The following is a 26,490-nucleotide window of genomic DNA, read 5'->3' on the forward strand; positions in this document are numbered from 1 at the left end:
ATGAATTATATTGGTAAGGAAGTTATTTCTCTGAATAAATTATTTTGAGAAATGGATTAACCCTCTAAAAGAACTAAATACTATGTCAGTGGATTTTTATAAATAATTATCTATTTTTATATTATGAGGAAACCTAATTTGTTGCCGTTTGTGTTTGCTCTGAGATAGTACTTTTCTAGTCATTCTATATTGAAAGAAACCGGGATTTGGAAATAAGAATTTTAGTTAATCTTTGTGTACTTCATAAGCTGCTCAGAAATACCATAATTAGCTATATCAAATACTTTATTATTTTGGTATTATAGAATGAAAAGGATTGATAACTTTTCAGTCAAATAATTTTTTTTTTTTTTTTTTTAAAGAGCCAGGTTGGGGCTTCCCTGGTGGCGCAGTGGTTGAGAGTCCGCCTGCCGGTGCAGGGGACGCGGGTTCGTGCCCCGATCCCGGAGGATCCCACGTGCCGCGGAGCGGCTGGGCCCGCGAGCCATGGCCGCGGAGCCTGTGTGTCCGGAGCCTGTGCTCCGCAACGGGAGAGGCCACAGCAGTGAGAGGCCCGCGTACAGCAAAAAAAAAAAAAAAAAAAAAAAAAAAAAAAAAGAGCCAGGTTGGAAAAGTACAGTATAAATAAAAGTAATATACAGACATTTTAACTTCTGGACATAGAGGAGGAAATTTTATTAGGTAAAGCAGTGGATTAAAAAATGTAACAGAAATTCTCTATGTAACCCAGTAACTCCATTTTATACTAATATACAGAAAATAATCACATTATGGAATGCATTTATATCACTTATAATTACTGTAATTCATTACATTTGTAGTTTAGTACAGTCAGAATTTATGCCATATTTCTTTTGTAAATCTAATTCCACCAGTAAATCAAAAAATTATCTGTTGAGTTTCTACTATATTGATCTGGCACCTTTAATTATTGATAGTATTCATCTTTACTGTTTACTATTTATTTGTTAGAAGTCTGCAGTTCTATATGCTTCTTCATGTTTCTAGAAGTCTAGCTATAGTTTGTTTTTGTTTTAGACTCTAACACTTCTTTAAGTTTATTTGTTATATTTCTCTTAAAGCAGGTGAATTCATATGAATTTGAAGTCGTTAGTGGATTTCTTATCTCCCTTTTCACCCCTGTACCCATTATCACATTCTAATTAACTCTTTCTGATTTTTTGTTAGTCTAATTATTAGAATGAATAGTCATGTTATCCTACTTTATAGCTAGAGATGTTAAGTGACTTAAATTCTTCATCTGCTATTATATATACTCTAAGTTAGATCTCTTTGTGCAACTCCTTATTATAACATTTGAAAACATAGGCATAAAAACAAAATAAACATTTCTGAAAATATATAACATCTTGATATTGCAGAAGAAACAACAATAATAATAATGATGATGATATTGGGTTGGGTATGCAGTTAACCAAAACTACAAATATACTCACAATATGGAAATAATATGGCTATAAGATTCATATGGTTGAGAAATGTGTATCTATCTATCTATTTATCTTCAGGTTAAAATATCATCAAACATTTCATTTTCCCAGGAAAGGTTTTTTAAACATGTTAACCATTGTTTCATTCAATACTTAGTTGAATTTTATCTTGAAATTTTAAAGCTGAGAAGCATGGTATTTTATATTAATACCAAGAAAAATGTTTAACAGAAGCTTATTCTGCCTTTTTAGGTTACATTGCTAAGTTGAGAAGAAAATAATGTGTCTTAAGATACATTCTTCTTGGTTGTCTGTGATTTGTGAAAATATACCACTGTTGAAATAATACCACTTCTGTTTTTCCTTCAAGTAACAGACTTAAAAGGGAGCCTCATTAATATTAATAATCAAGTTTGTGACTGGTATATACAGTGAAAAAAGAAGAAAGGCAAATGCTACATTACAGTAAGCAATAACTAGATTATCTTTTCTTGGTAAAACATTGGTCTTACACGTTTTTTTCTCTGTACCCACATCTTTTTTTTTTAAAGATTATTTTTGATGTGGACCATTTTTTTTTTGAAGTCTTTATTGAATTTTGTAACAATATTGCTTCCATTTTTATGTCTTGGGTTTTTGGCCGCGAGGCATGTGGGATACTAACTCCCCAACCAGGGATCGAACCTGCACCCCCCTGCATTGGAGAGTAACGTCCAACCACTGGACCACCAGGGAAGTCCCCACAGCTTTTTATTTATACTCTAAGCTACAGATTTTGGGGTGAAGTTTTTGAAACTACATCTCATGATACGTAAACTGTAATTCCATTTAAGTTTAGAATTTTATGCATTTACACAGATATGTGATTACCTCACTTTATAATGTATTTATAGTAGCCTAGCAAGCCCTTTTCTTTTAGGAGGGATTCTTGAAGATAATTAGTATATAGAGTTTTATTTTAGTGTAGCTTTAACCACTGATGTTGTATGAATATTCTAGTTACTTTTCTTTAGCTGATTTTTCACAAATAACAGGAGAGTCACCATGAATCGATTTTGTCACAACAAAGTGATTCCAAAGTAATCTTTACTGAGTTTTCTTGGATCCTTGCAACTGGAACTTTTGGGGTTGATGAGGTTTGTCAGAAGACAGAAAAGATGCTGTCACTTCAGATCTGATATTCCTGGGTCTGGACTTAAAGATATCTGTTGAAGATTGATTCTTCCCCATGTCCTCTCCAAATTCAGATCTCACTTCTCCAGAGGTTTAGAAGGCCCTATTTGACCACTGCCACACAGAAAAAGACAAAACTCAAGAAAAATAATATTACAAGTTGACTGCTCTACAAGATACAACATAATTCTTAGGTCAGAATTTCATGACTTTTGGCACCAGGCCAGCACACTGTTAATAGAATAAAGAATGGGAACAAAAGCACAGATCCTAGAACTTAGATTTATTTAATTTATTCCCCAATGTAACTCACTGTACCCTTTAAATATAAGGTGTTCTTTTTACCAATATAATTTTTCAGCTATTGGGGCACCTTTTTTTTTTTCTTATGTGAGCTAACCTAGAACGGGTAGGGCTCATAAATATGTAACAGAAAGATAGGAGGGCAGCCAGGCGGAGGAAAGTAGGGAGGAAGGAAGCAGTTAAAAAGGTTTTCTTTAAAAAAAAAAAAAAAGTGTTTTCTTTCAACTAAAATAATTTTACAATGAACTTGTTAATAGCAAATCTCTGAATGAAACATAGATCTAACAAGTTCGTGTTCTTTTTACTGAGTGCCTTCAGCCATCAAGCTAACATTGTTTTCTTCAATGTTAAGTGTTTTACACTCTGCAAATGAAAATAAAGTACACACACACACACACACACACACACACACACAAGAGGAAGAACTTTCCTTCAAATTCCTAAGCTGCCCCAGTGATTCTGGGTAGAATTATATTTTTCACAGCAATGATTTGCCCTAATTTTGTAAAAAAGAAATTGTCTCTTAAATATTTTTTTCCACATCAAGGAACACATAAGCATTTGAAAGAAACGATGATTTTCATAATCTGGATGTTTAAATTTCTGTCATCTAAAAATGAGCTCTGCTGATTCTGATTGGTATAAGTAACTGGTTGAAGTAGAATAAAAACAGCATAGTAACTTTTAAAATAAAGCTTAACTGGGATTTCATAAGCTGTCTACCTATTCCTTTCTCAAATAGTTAAGTACAGAGTTATGCAAATTTTCTCAGATAAAAGTATTAATATTCCTGACTCATGAAATCATGTCTTTTACATTTGTGTCATCCTTTGGCCCTAGAGTTTCCTGTGATCTTTACTTATTACAGTGGTGATTAGTACATTGATACATTTAATTCAGAGCCAAATACTGCATTGTAATCTTCACACCATCTTTTTCATCAGCAAATGAGTAAGATGATGAGTAAAATTAAAAATGGCTTCCTGCCCACTAGTGATCTGTGGTGGATTCTGATAGAAAGGATGAACAATTCTGCCACTAATAATGGACCTCAATGATTTGGTTCTCCTAAAAATAGTAAGGGAGCAACTTATATGGATTTAACTTCTTAATGCTGAAGTCAACTAAGCACGTGCATGTAAGTATGTAAGTGGTATTAAATTGGTTCAAAATTAGCATGAATTTATAAGCTGCTATTGTCATTTAGTTAATATTTATATTTACCAATATTTAGAGACACAAACATTCTAAACCCTTGCACTTTTGCCTCTTACCAGCATATAAATTTATAAGTAGCTAAATTTCACCTGGTCTTATTATGAGACTCTGCCCATATGTTACCAAGGAATAGGTCCTTGAGTTTGATAGAAGGCAATGAAAGTGGGCCACCTAAGTGATTATATAAATATTATCTATGGAATCTTCACCATTTATTCTTCTATTCTCACTTCAAAAAAAAAAACATTTGGAAGTTGGTAGAGAGATCATTAAAGTAGTAGACTTAACATAGTAATAGTAAAACCTATTGTATAGGTTTTAGAAATCAGGCAATAGATGCATGAAATTAGATTAGATTGGGAGGGGCGTTGTTTCACTTAAACCATTAGGCTATTCATTGCTTAAAGGTTTGCTGCTAGGTTAGGGTGGATATACAACTGTTGTTTCCTGAACTTATCTTTCATTTCTTTTACAAGTAACATTGTTAAGTTTACACTAGAAATACATAGGTATTTTTGGTAAATTGAATTATAAATGGCTAGAATAACCAACTTTTATTTTTAGACAAACTTAGATTGCTCTATAAACTTTAATCAATTACAATATGGTAATTAAGTATTTTGTTTTGTTTTTTAGCCAAACAAATGAAAAATTTCTTATCCACATCATCTGTTAAGGCAAAAAGAGGAAAACTGATTACTCTGGGGTCCTGATTTTTTGCGAGAAGATTTTCAAATGATTTGAGTTAGTCTACTTATCAGTCTCATAACCGATAAAAGGAAATGGTGACTGGTGGGAGAGATTAAAACATAAAGATCGGGAATAGGGAAAACAGAGGGGCAAAAAGTCACAGAGGTAGAAATATAGAAGTTGAACTCAAATTAGTTTTTAGTTGAGCACCTATCATGGGCCCAGAAAAATGGCTGATATACCACTTAGTGTTTTAAGTTTAAATAAAGGAAAATTAAAACATGAGTATTTAGTAATTATTTCTAAAAGATCATTCTGAACGATCCACTCAAATACAAATGTTTTGTTTCTGACTGATGTATTTTCACATTATTCAACATGTTCATTAGGTACCCACTATTACCAGCTACCCTACTAAGCACAGATGACAGATGATGAACAAGGAGCACAGAGTCTCATAGGAGCTTTGTCACATGTGTTACTGAGCTGAAAAGGCCTTTCTTTGTACTTTTTGTTAGGTGGAATATGTAGCTTAGTGGTTAAGTAGGAATGTAGAAATCAAATAGGCCTAGTTTCAAATTCCAGCTCTAGTATTTAGTTTCTGTGTGATCTTAGGAAAAATACTCAGTGTCTCTGAACCTCAGTCCCCCATCTAGAAAATTAGAATACTTACCTCATAAGGCTGTGAGGATTAATTAAAATTAATCTGTAAAGCGTTTAGCAGAGTACAAAGAGTGCTAATGAAATGGATGATGGGATTACTGAGAGCCCTCGGATGGGTGGTTCATAGGTTTCCAAATCTGGGCCACAGCTTCAGGTTCTTAACACCAAATCTAACTCTACTTGCTTCAGTTCCCTGGCATTCATCCTGTCACCCCATTTACTGCACCTCAGGTATCAGGAGATGGGAGACATTCCACAAGGATATGTTCCCACAGTGCCTATTGGTACCCTGGGATCTTAGGCATTATCAATGCTAGGGTGCCTTCAGAGCACAGGCTTGTATCACTGAGAAGCATGTTACAAAGGAGGTGGTGGTGGTGAGGAAAGATGACGAACTGATCAAAGTAGATTAATGGCAAAAAAAAAAAAAGAAATGTGTAACTCATAAAACCCATTTAGAATTAATATACCAAATTGCTTTATTCTCAACTATGCGTGCACATACACACACAGGTTTTCTCTTCTGGTTGGTACTAATTTAGTGTTTTGTTAACAACAATGACAAGTTTTATGTTTAACTTAACTTTTAGACTGGTTCTTTGGGGAATTTTCCAGAGATCTATTAAATACAAAAGTTCCTTAACTAGTGATATAGAGGAACAGGTATTGTTTAATCAATGAGAAAGTTGCCAACCACCACCAGCCTCTCTTCCCACTTTTTTTAGAATATAAACTTTGGTATATTATCTCACGTATTTATGCATATCCTTGGCATGTTCATAAAATTTGTTTCATTAGGCATTCTTTAGCTGTAATTGAATTAGTTTAGTCAAATTGTTTGAACCTATCAAATTACTTCCATTCTACTCACCTCACCTAGAAAACTTCAAATGTTTATTTTTTTATTCAATTTTTATACCTTGTTCATATTTTTGTTCTCAACTACAGTACTTAAATACGATTTTTTACTTAGTCTATTATTTTTCCTTTTAATTGGTGCTGACTACTCTAGAAGCTCTGTCCTTATTTTTATTTTTATTTTTTTTTTGCGGTACGCGGGCCTCTCACTGCTGGGGCCTCTCCCGCTGCGGAGCACAGGCTCCGGACGCGCAGGCTCAGCAGCCATGGCTCATGGGCCCAGCCGCTCCACGGCATGTGGGATCTTCCCGGACTGGGGCACAAACCCGTGTCCCCCGCATCGGCAGGCGGACTGTCAACCACTGCGCCACCAGGGAAGCCCTCTCCTTATTTTAATTCTTTAATTTTTATGTCTAGCCCCTGGAATCCTTGTTCTTTTTTCTAATTTTTGTTCATACTCAAATTTCATACATTAAAAATTAGCCATGTACCATTTTACTCACGTGAGTCATTTCTCTGAATATTTTTACTTTAAAAATATAGGAGAGATTAAGACAAATTTGAGTTGTAATCCACTACTGCTTTAGTTGTGCTTTATTAATCTCTCAGATTCTTAGTCCTGTTTACTAAAAAGTTATAAACATCTGAGCTGCACTGTAATTGGTGCCGAGCTTGTTAAGCACAGACTCCATTCCTCCAGGATTTCTGTTGGAGAAGAAAAGGCCCTTTAAGCAAGACTGTATCTGTGAGACAAAAAGAGAAACAAGATTCCACATATATCTATCTAGATTTCCCCTTCATTTTCAGATTTGGAGCCTAATCACATAAATTATAAAGGCAGGAGGAGGAGGCAACTTCCACAACCTTGATTCACTCCCTTCACAGCACTGGAGGGCAAGAAGCAATAGTAAATAGGTACAGCTCTGTAGCTCCACCGCGGGAGAGAGAGGAAAGAAGTGAGAGGAAACAGGGCTGGAAAGAGGTGTTGGATAGTTTTCATTCCCCCTAGTTTTAAAAAGGCAAGTAGTTTTTAAATGAACTCTTTGCCTTAATAAGGAAAATTGTACATTATATTCAAAGAAGCTTGTGCTGCTGTAGCTAGTTGCAAAACAAAACAAAAGGTGTGTGTGTCCTGTAACATGAAACTGGGAGAAAACACATCGTGAGGTATGGCTTTCTGAAACTATAACACCTCAGTTATGTAAAATTTGAGATTATGTTTAATGTTTATATATTTGCTTGCTAATTCTTGGCTGTTAGTATGTGTCTAAAACTAAACCTCCTTTCCTAATGGATTAAACAATCCTTTTTACTGAGTGGTAGTATTTAGAAAGACCCCTGTTCTTTAATGGTGGGAAAGCCATTGCAATAGCGGTTTTGAAGAGGGTCATGGAAAAAAGTGGTCCCAAAGAAAATGATGTCCGCTAAGATGCTATATAGTTTGGAAACTTGTTTTGAGTCGATATTCTCTCTTTACTCTCTGATGGTCTCTGGGTTAGTTACAGAACTCTTATCAGGTTCCTATCAGTAATGTATATACCATATTTCATTTTAAGTTGTATTTCAGATTTAATTACTTGATAACCCAAGACGAAGATGAATCAATTTTCTTGCTTTTTCTACAATATGGCTTTTAAAAAAATTCCTGATTTCTCATTTATCTTTTTGTGTATTTCCCCCATCTCTACTTGGTCTAATATTGCATGGCTCCTATACTATTTCAATTCTTACTTAACACCTCAACGTTTCCCCACAAATCTCTGAGCTCACACTCTTTCAACTAAACCTATGCTAGTCAATATGTCTCTCAATTCTCTTGGCAACTTGTTCTTTTATGTAAATTGTATACAAAAATATGACTTGCATATCTTAAAAATGTGATGTAAACAAAAAGAACAATACTGTTAAATTACCGTTCATAATCACAAAATTATACTTTTAAATATAGGAGTTATTTAAAATCCCTTTCATTATGAGAAGGGCATTACAATGCAAGTAATTCACATTAAAAGGCATTCTACTCAACAGATATGTTGATTGGTGGACCAGTTTTGCCAGTGTTTTAATTCACATGTAATTCGTGTAGACCCTGTGTCAGCAACAACTAACAGTAATACTACTTTATCTTAAAAATTATAAGCTATTTCCATTTATATGTTCTGTGATTATTTTACGGTTCTCAAATTTTAGTCCTTTACAGAAAAAAAAAAAGCATGTTGATAAACTGCAATTTGCCATAACACATTCTCTCCAAATCTTAGTATAAAACACGAGACATATTTTTTGCACACTCTACTTTGATAGAACAACCAGATTTGTAATTGATTTCTTTATTTTATTAGATTTGTCAATATACATGGCAGCTTTCTCAAATCTCAAAGTTCCAAAAGTATGTCATTTTAAAGGTGAAAAATCATTTTCCTTTAGATGTCATATTCCTAGAAAGCTATTAAAGTCTATTTATAAACAAAAATAATTCATAAACTAACACACTTTAGAAATCAGAATATTTTAAATTATTTTAAATGAATACAAGATATGCCTTTTTAATTAACTATCATAGTTAAATTTAATATCACAAAACAAAATGACTTGTCCCCACTAATTTCTCAAGTGGGGTAAAGTCATTGGGTTTTACACTTAATATAAGTTTTAAATGTGATTATTAAATGATAATATTTTATCAATTATAGGAAATATTCATTTATAGGAATTTCCTTAGGTTCATCAATCTTTTTAGGCCAAGTTTGAGCCCATGTCAACCTTCAAGGTTAGATTCAGTGCACCTAACCTGCTTATTAAGTTGTCAATTTAAGAATACGAATTTCATTGATAAGACAGGGAATAAACAGTGGCTAAATCACTGTTCAACTTCCAAAAAAAAAAAAAAAAGCTATAGTGAATGGGATAGTTTCAAATAACTAATTATTTAAAACAAAAAAATTTTTTTTTAAATTTAAACAGGAATGGCCAATGATGTTGGATTTAAAATTTCACAGGGTAACTTTAGAAAAAAAAAAAACACATAAAAATAGTGAAGTCATCACCTTATTGATAAAAAACTAAACTTTAATAGTCACTGAAGGGGTAACAACCACTTGTAATCTATATTTAAAAGTAATTTTAATCATAGCTAAAACAAAGTAAAAACAAAGAATTCTATTAAAAATAACAAAAATGATAAACATTTAATAACACCTAAAATGTAGATACTTAAGATCCTAAACAAAAATATTAAAGGTAAAGGGCCTTAAAATTTTTTTCAACAATTCATCTTATAAATTCATTTTCTAAATAGCTCATATCCTTTGCTTTGGTGTTTTGTCTCCTATCAGCTAAACATTATACAGTAGAAAATCACTTATGTTCTTTTCAAATGCTTGGCATTATAATGTGATCTCATATCTTTCCTCAAATTAAATTTTGCTCCACATATTCCACATGTATACAGGTGAACATCCATGTGCTGTTCCAACTGTTCGTTATTTGGGAATATCTGAAAGCAGACCTGGCATATAGTCTCACCAGCAGATAAATGAGAAATCATATGCCGTACATGGTCATGTTTTCTGAAGTTGCCTTGATCACAAATGGAACAGACATACCTGGCCATGCCTTTGTGCATATCATTGTGGAGTCGTAACTGACGTTCCCTTAAAAACTGCTTTCCACATGTCTGACAAACAAACTGTTTTTCCTTGGTGTGAACAGTATAGTGTTCTCTTAAGTGACACCGCTGATAAAATCCTTTCCCACACAGATTACAAAAATGCTTTCGTCTGTGATCCCTTTCATTCTCTTCCATGATGGCACTCTTGAACATGTCTTGGTCTAGGCAGCTAGACATATGTTCAACCACTAGATTTTCGGTTTCAAAACGCTGGCCACAATTAGGACATCGAAAAGGACAGGCAGAATGTTTAAATAACTGCTTTTTTTGGATATTGTTTATCTGGAAATGATTGTCCCTAAAGTCATCCAACATTTCAACAAACATATCCCTGATTTCAGACTGTTCGTCAGGATTCTCTTCCATGTCCATCTTCTCCTCAGTACTTCCTAACCCGTTCATTGTCAGGTCTTGGGGCTCTCCACATCTCTGGGCATGTTCCTGAAGCTGTCTACCCTTCACAAGTATTTGTCCGCATTTGCCACATGCACAGATATTTTCGATGTGTTTGGCTAAGTAATGAGATGACAGGTCCTCCTCAGTTATCGTGAGCCCACACAACTCACAGGATGCGTTTTCAGTATCCTCTTGTACTGGACTGCTGTTGTTAGGGGGCCTCATATTTTCTAAACCACCTCTTTCATCAGTGTTTATTGACATCCGAGGTTTTAGAGCTTTCCTCCCACTTTTTTTAATACTGACATCTTCTTCAACATAGTATCTATAAAATGGCTCTTCAGGTTCATCTTCTAATTCATCATTGTCAGTGGACTCATTACAGTCTTTATCAGTTACTTTAATAATGTTAAAGTCTTTCAGTTCATCTGTAGGGATATCTTCTGGTTCCATCTTGATAATGATTCTTTTCCTCTCAGCAGCTCTGCTTTTTTCTTCACTGGCTAGTTCAGACTCCACTGTGCTACTTTTTCTGCTTCCAGTGGTTGAAGTTGAGTCATCAGCAGCCTGGCTTGTGTCTCCTCTGTATTTGTCCGTCTGTGCAGAAAATGTTTTAGAAGAATCCTTTTCAACAAATTCAGCTTTGATATTACTGTCTTTTCCATCTCTAATATCCACTATTCTGTGGTAGGATCTTGTATTTTGGTATGAATGTCTGTTAGTACAGGTTAGCACATGCTCATCTAGTAATTTCTCACAGCTAAAGCCAAATCCACAACTATCACAGGTAAAACTCCGTCCAAAGCGTCGTGAGACACGTTCTTTCGGAGTAGATAATTTGGACACAGAACTCTTTTTACATACATCAAATAATGGTTCAGGAAAATTACCTAATTGCAAAGACTCTTCATCAGGCTCTCTAGTATGTGGTGTATTTACTGTTGAACTTGGCTCTGCACACCATCTATTGGCTTCACTGCCATTTCTAGCCACAGTGTCTTCATACATTCTTACCCCAAATATCATTTTGCTGTTCTGGTTGCTAGAAGCAGAAGATGAACATTTTGAACTAGAACAATCTGCATCCTGTATGTCTTCTAAACAGTCAGGAACATTGTACAGCTGTAGGTAGTTCATTGCCACTTTAAACTGCTCAAAACTGGAAGGAGCTGTCATAATTTTTCCTAAATACATAAACTGCAAAATGAGATCAAAACACTCAGCACTAATTTTCATGTTGCTGAGATTCAGCTGTGCAGTACTATGCTGATGATTCATGAAAAACATTCTAAAATAGGAGCTACAGGCAGCTAGAACTGCTTTGTGTGCTTGAAAGTAAATGTCATCAATTGCAATACAACAGTCACAGAGGAAACCCCATTCCCTTTGGTTGTTTAGCTGCTGAAGGACGTAGCTGCTGTGGCTGGGCTTTGCCATCTTCTATTAATTAGAGACCTATGTAAAATAAAAATATTAAAGTCAGACAAGATATCAGAAAAGCACTTAAAAAAAAGAATAATTTTGATCATGACCTGTGACTTGTGTCAATTTACTATTACAATCAAGGTAATACAATCTAGCTTTCCAGTCTGATGTAGCAAAGCGCAATAACATATACCTGAATCATTTTTAAAACTTGAAGGTGAAGATACCCAGCCATTTATTCAAGCATCTCGTTTTTATTTTAAGAAATACAAGCAAAGGTATCAAAAACAAAAACCATACAGTTTTGGTTTCATTACGCCTTTAGGGGGAAAATGTATACTAAATTTGAAAGGAAAAAAGACACTAGTTTAAAAGTACTTGAAGGATACAAACAATGAAAGTTAAATAAAATAGCAATTTAAACTGAAAGTTAGTAATTCAGTCTCAGAGTATTAAAAACTTCTTAGATGATTGATATAAAGGAATGATTGCTCATCCTTAAGTGTGATATGGGTATTTTGGTTGTGTTAAAAGCATCCTTATCTTTTAGATACACAGACTGCTGTATTTATTGATGAAATATCTAAGATATGCTTGCAAATAATCCAGTGGGGTGGGTGTGGGGGCTATAGATGATACAAAACAGGCCACGTGTTGAGAACTATTGACGCTAGGAGGCAGATATAGTTCTATTTTTGCATGGTTGAAAATTTCCTTAGAAAAATTCTATTTACAAAAGCTTATTAGATTACATGGAAATGGCACCAAGCAAATAGGTTTGATCAATGCTCCTCTCTTTTCTTGATTATTGGAGAGGCAATAATTCTGTAGAGTCAGAGTATCTGTCTTATATTGCTTGGCTTGCACTTTACAGTATAAAGAAGCAGTGGATCTATTTGGGAAGGAGATATCTATCTTTAGATTGTAAATTTTTCTTCACTTTTCAATCATTAAAGAAAGAATACAAAAGTAACACATGCTCATTGAAAAAACCTGAAACATAAAAGTACATAGAATAAAAACACACCTCTTTCCAGAGGCAACCTCTCCAATTGTATATCTTCAAATCTGTTTATGCTATACCTTACAGAGTCAACAGCTATTGAGTACCTGCTACGTGCCAGGCACATAGTTTTGCTTTTGTTGTTGTTTTTGTTTGTTTTTTACCTAAATGGTATTCTACTGTATATACCTTTCTGCAACCAGTTTTCTTCACTTACCAACATATAAATATTTTTAATGTATGGAGCTGACAATGAATAAAAAAGAGAGGAGAGGAGAATATTAAAAGCACTGTAAGTCCTATTACATTACAAAGCTAAAATAAGATCAAATTTTAGCCTTAATTTTTAATCTGTATACATAATACTTCAGAATCTATCATCTACTCAAAAACAAGTTCTTACACAATTTGACTGAACATAAAAAGAACATTTAACCAGCTGTTCAGAGAAATAAAACATTCATTCTTCAGTCCACAAACGCTTCATTCCCTACAGTAGAAATTAAAAGATTATCTAACTTTACTAACTTCCACTTGTTTTTTATAAACTGTTTGTCCCAGATCACATGTGGATGACATACCCCTTTCCCCGACTACCTAAGGCCACTCTGCCTCCTCCTTCCTGCCTGAAGACAGGGTAACACAGTAGGCATGGGCACCTGGTGAAATGCAGGTGGCTTATAATGAGACCTGCTGCCTTCCTAAACTTGCAAAACAGTTTTACAAGGCCTTGCAAGAAAAGGCCTCTAGGCCTTTTCTGTAAGCCAAATCAAGTATTTCAAGAAGGTACAATATTTCAGCCTTGTGTGACTCAGATATCTGTACTAGAATTGAAGAGTCATGTTCAGTATGTACCCATATACAAAATGCAATGTATGCGCAGATCTTTATCAATGTGTTATTTATAACTTGAAATGCCTCGCAATAAGGTAGTTACAAGTAAACCAAGGTAAATCTACTTCTTAAAATTCACCATCATGTAGCCTTTATGAAAATTATATTTATGAATGAAGGCTGCAGAAGAAAATAAGAAAAGTTTTCAGGATGGAAAGTCAAGTAAATAAACACAGGCTATGAAATTATGTAACAATTACAATTACATAAAACAAATCCAAACAACAAAACCTTATTAAGGGTTCAAACACACACACACACACACACACACACACACAGAAAAATACTGACCCCAAGCCCATTTTATGTAGGATGAGATTTCTAAGTCTATAGACATTTTACAGGATTCAGAGAGACCTTTAATGAAAAAAGAGGTAGAGGGATAGATATTATTATCTCAATTTTTTTTTCCTAGTAATAAGAGTTGTTCAAAAATGAAACGAGGGCTTCCCTGGTGGCCCAGTGGTTGAGAGTCCGCCTGCCGATGCAGGGGATACGGGTTTGTGCCCCGGTCTGGGAGGATCCCACATGCCGCGGAGCGGCTGGGCCTGTGAGCCATGGCCGCTGAGCCTGCGTGTCCGGAGCCTGTGCTCCGCAACGGGAGAGGCCACAACAGTGAGAGGCCCGCATACCGAAAAAAAAAAAAAAAAAAAAAAAGAAACGAACTCATCTAGAGGATAATGAGTGCCCCGTGTAGAAGCAGGGATGGAATATTGTTGAGGACAGTATGGTACAGTGAAAAGAGCACAGGCTTTGGATCAGACAGGCCTGAGTTCCAACCTAGCTTTGCCACCTTAGGTAACTTGTTTGTCCTCACTGACTCCAAGTTTCCTGAACTGTCAAAGTGGGGATAATAATACCTCAAAAAAGTGGCATGGACATATATACACCACCAAATGTAAAACAGCTAGTGGGAAGCAGCTGCATAGCACAGCTGTACGGTGATCAGCTTGGTGCTTTGTGACCACCTAGAGGGGTGGGATAGGGAGGCTGAGAGGGAGACACAAGAGGGAAGAGATATGGGGATATGTGTACATGTATAGCTGATTCACTTTGTTATACAGCAGAAACTAACACACCATTGTAAAGCAATTATACTTCAATAAAGATGTTAAGAAATAATAATACCTCAAAAAACATATCAAACATTAAGGTTCATAGGGGCAATGTGTAAACTGTATAGTGCTTGGCACATGATAATTAATGGAAGTAACAGTGGCAATTGTGACCGTGGTGATGCTTCCTTAAGCTTAGGAGGTAAGTTTGACGAGATAATCTTACAGTTTCCTTCCATATAAGAGTCCAGCAGTATGAAAGCCAATAGTTTACCTGTTAAAACTTTCAGGTTTTAAAAGCCCTGTGCTTGAAATAATGACAAGAAGAGCTTAAAAGTTCCAAGGACCCTTCTAATCTAAAGGAAAAGCAGTTTTATGGTCAGCAACCAAAATTAATGCAGCTACATAGAAGACAGATATGATAGACACATCTGTAGCTATAGTCATAATTCAATTAGTGAACATACATTCTGTATTAACATAAACAAGACACTAAAGCATATAAGAGAGTCAACAGCATTTTAACACACATTTATTAATTCAACAAACATTTGTTGAGTATTTTGGCGTACAAGGCACTGTATAAAGTACTGAGAATCAGCAATAGCATAGGTATTCTGTAATCTCAAGGATACCTGACTGAGGGGAATTTTAACTTGTTCTAGATGAGTGACTTCATTGAACGTGTACTCAGCAGAGTGCCTACTCTGTACATGAAGGCACTGTGCTGTCATGGAGAGAACAGGGCTCTGGGTCAGACACACCCGGGTATGAATCCCACTGCCTCCACATCCCTCTGTATTTCTATCTTTGCCTCGTATGGCTGGAAGCTGAACAAGTATCTTTTTGTCAAAAATTAATGCTAACACTACAGCTCCTAGGCTGACCTAAAACTGTAGTTTCTCCAATGTTATTATGCAAATAAATGCCCAAGTTCTGAGTAAAGTGGATTTTAGGGAGAGTAACTTTTAATAGCAATCATTCACACATTAGTACCAACAACTCTGTTCTTGTTACACCTCATTCAGAAAAGCCTTAAGAAGGCTTAATAACAGCAAAACAAAAACAAATAACCAAAAAGGCGGGAGGTGGAATCATGGGTGAAGGATCTAAATTCCTGGGAGACTTTTAGCTTGTTACGTCTTGAGAATAATTTTTGCATTAAAATGTTTATATTTCACTCACTTTTATTAATTAAACAATAATTTCATCCAAATTCCAAGAGGTTTGTTCTCTTCAATTTTTAAAATATCCTTAATAATGCTACCCAAAAAACTTAGTGAACTTTGTTATAGTAAAGCTTGTTACCTGTTTTTAATAATTGCTTATATTTCAATTCTTGTTTTTATAATGACATTCTGTGATTGCTTTTGTTTGTGTTACTAGCTACATCACTGGTAGAACAAGTTTGTACAGCTAGAAGTTCTTCAAGGGCTGGGGTTGAGAGCAGAAACTTCAAACGTGATCCAAAGCCAAGGGTTCTCCTAAGGCTAGGATACCCAGTGTGGATGCAGTTCTCCAGAGGAATAAGGAGGTAGGTGATGCAAAAAAGTTTACACTGAATTTTAAAATTTTTAGTTTGAAAAAGTTTAACCAGCTAATCTCAAATTCAAAAACAGCTACCAAACATATTAAGAATATTCAGTAATTTAGATATTCATAGGCTTTTAGAGCTTAGAGATCTAATCTAGTCCAACATGCTTATTTCATAGAAGAAAGACAAAGATGTTGTGCTGTTAAACAATGTATCAAGGGTTAACTGTGGTAAAGTATTATAGGTACTAGGATTCCTGCCCACCCAGCTGGGTACTAACCACTGAACTGTGGTTACTACATGCTCCTTGGTATTATCCAGTGTACCCCATATGTAAAGAACAGTCAGCAAGGACTGGGCATGAGTCCTTATCATAGCATTTGTTAAGGCCCTTGCACAAGAAACTACGCCCTCTGAACTCTATCTGCAATGTGGTTATATCTGTATATGCACATCTAGTCTCACTCAGTAGACGTGTTCCCTAAATTATACTCTGTAAGCTGTTTCAGTAAATTTCTCACTGACACAGTAAGGTTTCAGAAATACTTTTCCTTCATTGCTAAGTCTCTTAAATGGAAAAAAAAAGTTTTGCTGGACATTTCTTTTCCCCTAGCCTTAGTGAAATGATAATTTAAGGGTCTATAAATAAGCATATAAAGTGAATGAAGAAGCAACTTAAAGGAATTTTTGAGTGACTCCTTCCATAAGGCAAACAACCACCCTCTGTGTCCCAGACTTGCATTATCAAGGACATTCCCCTGAGAACGATTTGCATAGCCTCAGTGAGTCTACAGTTCAGCGTCCCAATCTCTGAACTACTAACAATTACCTCTGGGTCTCAAGGGACATTTAAGTACATACATTCATTTCCTCGTACCTATTTCTATGTCTTATATGACTGAATGTATATGGATTTAATTTGTGGGCTATAGACTAGCTTCTTAAGAAGCTTAAAATGTAGTGAAAGGATTCTCTCTTGTTTATAAATCAGAGAATCAGAATGTATTGAACACCTACAATGTTCCCAACATGGCATAAAGCATTGAGGTGGAGGGTGGAGAAGGATGGTATACAGTAGAGCTAATTACATATGAGGGATTACATTTTATACCAAGAAACGATTTGAGAAAAATTAAGTACTGAATTATATTGAATAAAGTTCAGTATGCATTTAGAAAAAGCACGAATTGTACTAGAACAGCAGTGGGCTTTAGGAAGGATTTGAGTGAAGTCTTGATGAATGAGTAGAAGAAAGAAAAATAGAAAGCGGTGTGGGGAAGGCATTTCAGGTATCTGTATTGGTGTGTACGTAAAAAATTGGGGAGAGGTACACAGCAGCACAAACAAAAGCTTGGAAATGTAATGGGAGGGAAGGTAAATTTGTTTTACTGGCCTTAGTACCAATGTGCCAGGATCTAGTCTAAGCAGGTGCGTGTGTTTGTGTGTGTGTGTGTGTGTGTGTGTGTGTGATATCTGCTTAGACTAGAGCCTGGCATATCAACAGTAAGATATATATATATATATATATATATATATATATACACACACATATATGTATATATATAGTGTATTATATATAAAACATGTATGTATGCATGTAAATATGTATATCATTTTATCATTTAATCCTCATAACAAACTCTACAAAGTACGTACTGTTTTAAGACCCATTTCCAGATAAGAAAACAGAACACAATGTTATTATATAACCTTCCTAAGGCCACAGAGGACTGACCGGGTGAGATTAGAACACAAGCAGTATGACTCTTGAGCCTGAGATCATAGCCTTAACGACTTTGCCACCTATAAAAATAAGGTCAACTTGGCAAAATTCTTTCCTAGAATTCCATTTTCCAGGGTATACAGTGTTCCAATCTCTAAATTTAAACTTAAGAAAATTCTTCAGGTTTTCTCCTTGAGATTTCCAGTAAGAACTGGCTGTACAGGCTCCCAAAGATAAAAGGTTTTAATTCCAGGCACTGAAATTGGACAGACATGATCAAGTTTAGAAAACTTTATTAACTTTTTAGAACAAGCATCCTGGCTGATTATTAGACTGCAAATTCAGTACCTAGTACAGGAAGTTCTGAAATTGTAACTGGGTTATGTTCCAAAACTTTATTTTTAAGTTAGTTATTTGGAACTTGAAACACATATTCCCATAGAAACAAAGCTATAAATGGTGGCTCCATTCTGTGCTCACACCCTAAAGTCTTTAAAAACCCAAATGTAGCTGTGTGTTCATTCGTCCTAACTGTGCTGTAGTAGTACTTGCATCTCTAGGACTAACGGAGGGACTGTACAGCAATGCCTACTACACTCAACTCTCCAGGATGGGGACGAGGCTAAATGGCCTTTGTGTTCCCCGTGCCTAGCACACTGCCCATGGAGTTGGCACTTAATGCATGCTTGTTAAAGTGTTAAAAAAAGAGCCCAGGGAGCAGACACCGATAGATCTGAATACCAGCTCTACTACTTATTCAGCTACAAATTTTCTTCACCTCTCTAAGCCTGCTTTCTTCATGTATTAAATAGAGATAATCATACTTCTCACAGAACTCTTGTATAAACTAGAGATGACAAATGTTTGTCTTTTCAATCCAAGAGTAATAGGATTTCTCTTAAACATTAATGTCATCATTGTGAACAAAGTTCACAGAATTTTACCAAGTGATGATCAAGTTCAACCCGCTACTTCATAGATGAGAAAACAAATGGAGGCCCTGAGAGGTTAAGTCACGTCCTCAAAGTCACGTCTTGTTTTCGTGGCTGACAGGATGGGGCCTTGGTCTCCTCAATCCTGGCCTAGGGCTCTTCCTTCTGTTCTAACAGCTGCCCCCATATACAGCAACACCTAGCTGTCTGCTTGCTTCTCTGCATCAATTATGTCTTCCTGAAAAATAGGAGCTGTTCAAATTTGCAAGGGTTGTTTGCACCTGCACAAAATGGCCTGAGGCTGTTATGCTCTTGGAGACTGTAGTTTGTTGGATGGTTAGTATTTTTCTGTCTCCCTACTTGTCAGGCCAACAGCTGTCACTTGTAAAAGGTGTGCTGATCTCCTGCTGCCCGCCATTTCAATCTGTTATGGGTTATGAAATTAGACAAAAACTCATTGAAACTGAATCTACACAAATAATTTAATTTTCTGTGAGGACCTAGGGAAGTGTTCTATGAACAAGATAAGGTTTTAATTCATGCACTTTGTTTAATCTATCTTAATTGCTGACAGGCAACGAATTGCCTTACTCTTTCGCTTCAGGTCAGGCCACTGGATAGCTGGGGTTGTCAACCAAATAACTCTGAATAACTGAGGTGTTACTGTAGTTAAGCTGCTAGGTCTGGGAAATGAATTCATCTACACAGAAAGCAAAGGGAACATAGTGGCTTCTGAAATTTTCCTCTCTTCCTCCAGGAGTGGAAGAGGAAAAGCATTTAATTCAGGCAGTCTAAATGTTGATCTGTTTATCCTAAAGAGACAACATGGCATCTTCTGACCACCAGAGGGCACTGGGTGAAGAGCAGGCTTCTCTCAGCAAAAAGCAGCTTCACCAGGAAGTCCCTTTTTGCACGTGGCATTCGTATTCTTAGGGTTCATCTTGTGGAACTTCTATTCCAGCGTATTCACGCCGTGACTTTGTCTGGGACCCACCTAAAACTGCTCCTCCCCCTCCTCCAGCATGCACCAATCACCCGGGATCCTTGGGATTCACCTGGGACTTCTTCCTCATAATTAACTATTAAGTCTTGCCAGTTTTCTCACTAAATATTTCTTAAATTTGCCCCTCGATTCCATCTTTACCTTCCCTGTCCTCTGAGGCCTCTATCATTACTCCTGAATTATTACAATAGGCTCCTTAACTGGTCCCTCAAATCCATCCTTCACCCTCAGATGATTCATAAAGAACAAAAATCAGACCCTGTTACTCTGCTTCTGTGGGTCCTTTCACATACCCTCAGACTGAAGAGCAAACTCCTTCCCAAGGGATACAAAAGCCCTCCGTGCCCCCCCATCTAGTCTCCTATGTGGCTACTTCCTGCTTCAAACTTCTGTTCAAGCTGCATAAAACTGCTGGCCACCACCCCATCCTCCAAGCCCATATACTTCATGTATTTCTTACCTCCATTTTTACTCATGCTGATTGGTTCTTTTGTCTGAACTGGCCACATATCTTTTAAGAATCAGTTTATCACCTCCTCCAGAAAGCCTTCTGCAAGACCTCCCTCTCCCAAACTGCAAGACCTCCCTCTCAAAACTCTGTGTACTACCTCCTTATTTTGCACTTATTATGCTATTTTTTAAATCATCAGAACAGCAACATAAAGTAGATGTTAAAGCACAGACTAACCAGACTGCCTGGGTTCAAATTCTGGCTCTGCCACTTATTAGGTGTGTGAACTTGAGCAGGTTGCATCCAATCTGTGCCTCAGTTCTCTCATCTGAGAATGGGGACTGTAATCCTTCCTAGGGTTTAGTTACTGTAAGACAGTGTGTCACGGAGCAAGTGCTAAATAAGAATCAGCTACCACAATTATGTATATGTTGGTCTCCCCACTAGATTATGAGCAACTTGAAGGCCAATATTTTGGCTTCTTTGATTCTCTGCAACACAGTGTGTGTACTCAGTAAATGTTGCTGCATAAAAACTGGTAAGGCAAGGGGATATGGGGATATATGTATACATATAGCTGATTCACTTTGTTGTATAGCAGAAACTAACACAACATTGTAAAGCAATTATACTCCAATAAAGATATATATATATATATATAAAAGAAAAATGGTGGGCTTCCCTGGTGGCGCAGTGGTTGAGAGTCCGCCTGCCGATGCAGGGGAAGCGGGTTTGTGACCTGGTCTGGGAGGATCCCACATGCCGCGGAGCGGCTGGGCCCGTGAGCCATGGCCGCTGAGCCTGCACTTCCGGAGCCTGTGCTCCGCAACGGGAGAGGCCACAACAGTGAGAGGCCCGCATACCGCAAAAAAAAAAAAAAAGAAAAAAAGAAAACTGGTGAGGCAGCTCTAAGATGATGGGAGGGACTACCCAGTTTCCTTCTTTCAGCAAAGCCACACATAATATTTTTTAACTGTACTGTTTCCAATCGTGTAGCTCCAAGTGCTACATTTTTAACTCTAACCAAAATCCTGAAAATTTCACCCTTATCTAATTAAGTCAATGAAACCAATAAAAAGAGTATCATAAAAAGTATGTTCATGCTAAGAAGTTTAACTCCATTTTTAAGTCTTAAATCTATTTAACATTTAAGATTTCCCCTCATCCCAAAGCAACTAACACAGCAAAAGCCTTCATGCTTTCATACATGCTATTCCCTTTGCTTAGAGCCTTTTCAACGTCCAGCTCACTCTCTTCAGGACGTTCTTTCTGATTCCAGGGTAAGGTAAGATGCCTCTTCTGTGCTTCCAAAACAGCCTATACCTACAACTATAGGGTGACAAATAATGTATCATCCAAACTAGGATGCTATGTCTATCATCACACTCACGGCAGGGATTATGATATGGTTGCCCTGCTTTGCTGTAAGCTGCTTGAGATCACGGCACTGTCTTAGTCATCGCTGTATCCCCTGAGCCTCTAACAGTTGCCTGACATTTAGTTGATATTTGATCAGTTTTTGAATGAATAAGTGTTGAAGAAGGCAAGTGTTATTTTGCTTATCAATTTTTTGCATTATTTCAATTATGGCAACGTTTATACAGTAGTCAAAAATCTACAAGGTGATTTTCCATACATTATACAACTGATCCTTACAACGACCCCGAGGTAGGTATCTTTATTATCCTCATTTTTCGAATGAGGAAACAGGTTCAGTGGTTGGTACTCAAGCGCTCATCTTGTAAGATGGGACTCAAACTCTGACCCATTTGATTCAGAGCCCTAAGTTTCTGTTTTTGTAAACCAGAAAACACTCTTTCTGGCAATGACTATTAACTGAAGTGTCTCCTTGGACATTCTAGCCTCCCAGAGTCACCCCATTCTCATAAAGCCCCATATTGCAGGCAGAATGCCCTGCGCTCCCCATCTCCGCTTCCATCTTCTGCCTCCCATGGCCCATCAGAGGAAGCCCTCCCCTAATACAAAAGACTTAAAGTGAGGATGGAGCTCTTCAGTTATCTCTAAAAAGGATCGCATGCATCTCACACTGACAACAAACAGAAAATCTGGTTGGCAATTTAATTCTTTCTTTAATTTGCCAATTTTATTTTGCAAATGATTTGTTCCCAACACTCTCAAATAACAAATGCTGTGATTTAACTTCTATGTACTATTTTGGGGATTTGCTTTCAGAACATCAACTACTTCACAGCTTACTCTTCTTGAATATACCAGGCTAAGGAATAAGTGATTCTGTACTCTGACTAAGACTTCTTATACAGATAACTAACTATACATGACACAATATAAGTATACTTAGAAATCTATCTTAAATATGTACCATCTCCTTCTAGGCCACATCTGAAAACCACAGTCATTAATCCCCTTCTTTCCTCTAATTTCCTTTCCTTGATGTTTTGTATGCTATCTCTGGATATAGATCAAGAGGGACCCCTCATCCCGTAACAGCACAGGGATTATCTTGGCAGTGGCCTTAAGGGCAAGTATATCCACTCCTTCCCAACTATAGATTATGAAACTCTTTACAAATGTGAGGGTTTTGTTTTGTTTTGTTTTAATGAGTTTGGCAAGTATAAATCAACCCATCAAAGGCTTGACACCAACATAAACATTAAAAGTGTGAGAACTAGCCCACCAAGCTACAGTAAGTACTTTATAAGGACAAACCTACAATAGCAGCCCTGTTGTATTTAAGCTCTCACGTCTGTTACTTAATCAGTCCAATGCAAAACATTCCCTTTCCTCTACCTGGCCAATTCTCACCAACCTGAGCAGTGAATAGAGAACATGAGCCCATGAATCATCACGGCCATCCCTAGCCAGGGTGAGGCACACAGAGCAGCACAGTGTGACCAAATGTTGCTTCTCTCAAACAAGGAATTGACTGTTAACAGAGATTACCTCTGGGGAGTGGGAGTCAGAAATGACTTTCATTTTTGTTTGTTATGTACTTCGGTATAGGCTGAATTTTTACAAAGAGCATGAATTTTATATAAAAGCATTTCCATTCTGAGAAAAAAAGAGGCACTAATCACTTTTAATTTGGTTCCCATAAGAGTATAAGAATAATGTCAATATTTTATGGTAAGAGATACCAGCACAAGAAGAAAAAATCAGGAGAAAAAAATCCTATAGACACCAAAATGACCTCTCAAGCAAATATATCTCAATTTTTTTTCAAATACATCTCAATTCTTTTTTGGAAGACAACAGATTGTGGCTTAAAAGTAAAAATCTATGGAAAATTTTCTGCATTTTTATCCCAAATGGTTTCCTCCCCTTTGGGCCAGAAGCTTAATAGCACAGGCTTAGCACTTTTCCTGGATGGAAGAGAGGCCTGAAAGCAGGCACTTCTTTTCTCTTGCACATTAGAATGGCTGTCCTGCAAGGAACACAGAGATACCCTTAAAAAGCTCCATGGACTATACCTTTCCCAGAGCCTGGCAAAAGAGGAGAATGAGGAAACAGTACAAAAATTTAGCTGTGTTAAAGCGAAATCAAACACAAGGTCAAGAGCAAGTGGCTGAGACTGTGCTCTGCCCTGCTAAGGTCCTGGTTAAATACGGTTTCTCTTTTCTCTGACAATGATGCACCAGGGCTCCCCACTGCCTCCAATTTAGGCCGCGTTGGGGTAGGAAGAATAGAAAGGCTTCAGGTAAGATTGCTCAACGTGAGTTATTTTTCTATACCATGAAAATTTGGTCGTAATGGAGAAATCTGCTTTTAAAATGAATGTAAGATGCTGATTGAAAGCTCTACTTGCAGACTGTCATCATTTTATCAATCTTTGGGAAAGCATTTCACCTCCACTATGCTTCATTTTTCTCTGTTTAAGATGAGGAAGCCCCATCTAGCTTCCAAATACGTTCAGTTATTATTGAGACTTTATTAGATATCCAGCAAGTGATTCAAAAGGAAAGTTCTGAGGTTCTGATGGCCAGCCATCATTCAAGCTTCATCGTTTTGTATTCCAAGTGTCCTCATCATATCCATTTGCAATGACAAAATTTCATAATTTCAAAGGAGCGGGTGGTGATTGCTTTGGAGTTGTCATGAGAACTGCAGCCTTCACCAAATCTGCTCCAGAGTGCCTTGAACTTCAGCTCAAGAGACTGATTCTAAGTCTCAGAAAGCCTGGGACCACTACTTGGGATCGAGTGTCAAAGGGAAAATTGTTCCTGGCATAGTTTTCCTGCCGTGATACTTACTGCATGGAAATATATTTAGGCCAATAAATAAACTGCGTGTACCTACCACGTTGAAGCTTGATTTAGGAATATTATTACACACAGACAAATTCCATACTGTCCCCAGAAAACATCAAGGACTTTCATCAACATCTCCCTGACGCTCCCAATTTGGAAAATGTCATGTCAACCTTTCAGATCACGCAGACGCGCTGCTTAGGTAGGAAGGGAGACTGGGAGGGTGGCTGAGCTCAGACCCAAACCTACACATTTTAGTGGTAACAACTCCTGATCTACATCCAACACATTTACCGAACACTAACAGAACTTCTAGCAAGCGCCCACCACTGGAAGCGAAAGCACTCTCTTCCCAAGAAACAGATCTTTCCACTGAAAATCCCCAAACCCGAGACCTACCACTTTTTACTGAACAAAAAGCTTGTGTGCCGGGAGGAGGGAGTGGGGAAAAGCGTGGCAAGAATTTGCACGGCTCTTACGCCTCCTCCCTCGGAGCGCGCCCAAGTCTGCGGCCTCGGGCTCCGGGACACTTCCCCTCCCACCCGCCAAGGAGCCGCGGCTGTAAGTTGAGAGAAGCGGGCTCTGGGCACGTCAATCAACCGGGTCCTCCCGCCTCCCGTCTACACCTCCCCTCCCCCCTCAAAAAAATAAAGGCAGAGAAAGAAAGGAAAAAGAAGGTAACTAATTTGGGAACTAGTCTCCGTGCGGGCTTCGCCTCCGACCCAGGGAGGCCACACGTCCCCGACCAGGCGCGCCGGCGGGCGGCGGGATCAAGCAGGCGGCCCAGCAGCCACCCGTGGCCGGGTCCTCGCCGCGCGCCCGCCGCGCTCCGGCTCCCCGCACTGGTCGGCGCCGCTCCGGCCCCGCACTCCGCCAAGCCCGCTACCCGCCGCCTTCCGACCCGGGCCAAAGTTGCGCAAATAGCCCCACAACTGGCAAATACTCACCGGCCGCAGCAGGAACCGGGGCTGCGGAGATTTTAGGGAGTTTAAGGCAAATCGGCCACGGGAAAGGCGGGCGGAGGCAGAGGGGCCGAGAGCTGCAGTGGTGGCGGCGCGCGGTGCTCGGGCTGGGCTGCGCGGAGAGGCTCTGGCTCTGCCAGGGACTGTGCTGCAACAAAGGACTTCCGCTGCCGCACAGCCGCGCCTGCCGCACCGCACTGAGCCGGCCCCGCTTACGCGGCGACTCCGGGTCTGCCCACCAGTTCGCTGCGGCGTCCGCCAGCCTTCCCCTCCCTCTCGACCGCCCACCCACTCCGCCGCTGGCTGCTAGGGGCACCCGCGGTCGCCTGTTTGTTGCAACAAGTTTCTGCGTCGGGCTCCGAGGAGGCTGGCGCAACCCGCACCGCGGGGGCCAGCGCGGCGGCGGCCTGACCACCCCTCTCGCCCCTTTCCCAAGGGTAGGCTTGGGACCTCCTCCTCCTCCTGTTTGCACAGCTGGATGGGACTGGGCTCCTCCCGACTCCCCAAGGGCAGGATGCTGCTTTCCCACTCCGTCCAGATGTCAGACCCCGGCCCAAAAGGGCTTAGCAGCTAGGCCTTCCCTCACAGTACGTCCCTGGCGTTCTGGGGGCGCCGGCACCCTTGCCCTGACCCGTGCGCGGCCAGTCGATTCAGGATCGCCCATTCCCCGCGCCTCCCCCACCCTTGCTTTCCGTGGGCCTGTCCGCCTCTGGCCTTGAGTCACTTCCCCCGCCATGCCCCACCCCGCCCAGGCGGCCTCCCCTCCCAGGCTCCCGTGGCTCAGCTTCCCTGGCCCCGCGCCCTCACCCCTCTTCCCGCGAACACGCGGGAGCATCCTTCCCCGCCCCCATCTCCTAACT

General features: G+C 38.5%; 1 protein-coding gene across 2 annotated transcripts; it reads right to left on the reverse strand.

The window, feature by feature from the left end:
• Window positions 1–1,415: 1,415 nt before the first annotated feature.
• On the reverse strand, window positions 1,416–26,325 carry ZBTB1 (zinc finger and BTB domain containing 1). 2 transcript variants are annotated; one of them, XM_060096028.1, is made up of 3 exons: window positions 25,616–26,325; window positions 9,962–11,877; window positions 1,416–2,738 (listed from the first exon to the last, which is right to left on the reverse strand). In XM_060096028.1, the coding sequence occupies exons 2-3, from the start codon at window positions 11,857–11,859 to the stop codon at window positions 2,702–2,704; spliced, it is 1,935 nt and encodes a 644-aa protein (XP_059952011.1). In that variant the 5' UTR covers window positions 11,860–11,877; window positions 25,616–26,325; the 3' UTR covers window positions 1,416–2,701. The 2 variants fall into 2 exon arrangements, with proteins under 2 accessions (XP_059952011.1, XP_059952010.1); XM_060096027.1 differs by lacking the exon at window positions 1,416–2,738 and having other exon boundaries at window positions 9,538–11,877.
• Between the last annotated feature and the right edge of the window lie 165 nt (window positions 26,326–26,490).

This window comes from Mesoplodon densirostris, chromosome 4 (genome assembly GCF_025265405.1).
Source record: "Mesoplodon densirostris isolate mMesDen1 chromosome 4, mMesDen1 primary haplotype, whole genome shotgun sequence".
Lineage (NCBI taxonomy): Eukaryota > Metazoa > Chordata > Mammalia > Artiodactyla > Ziphiidae > Mesoplodon > Mesoplodon densirostris.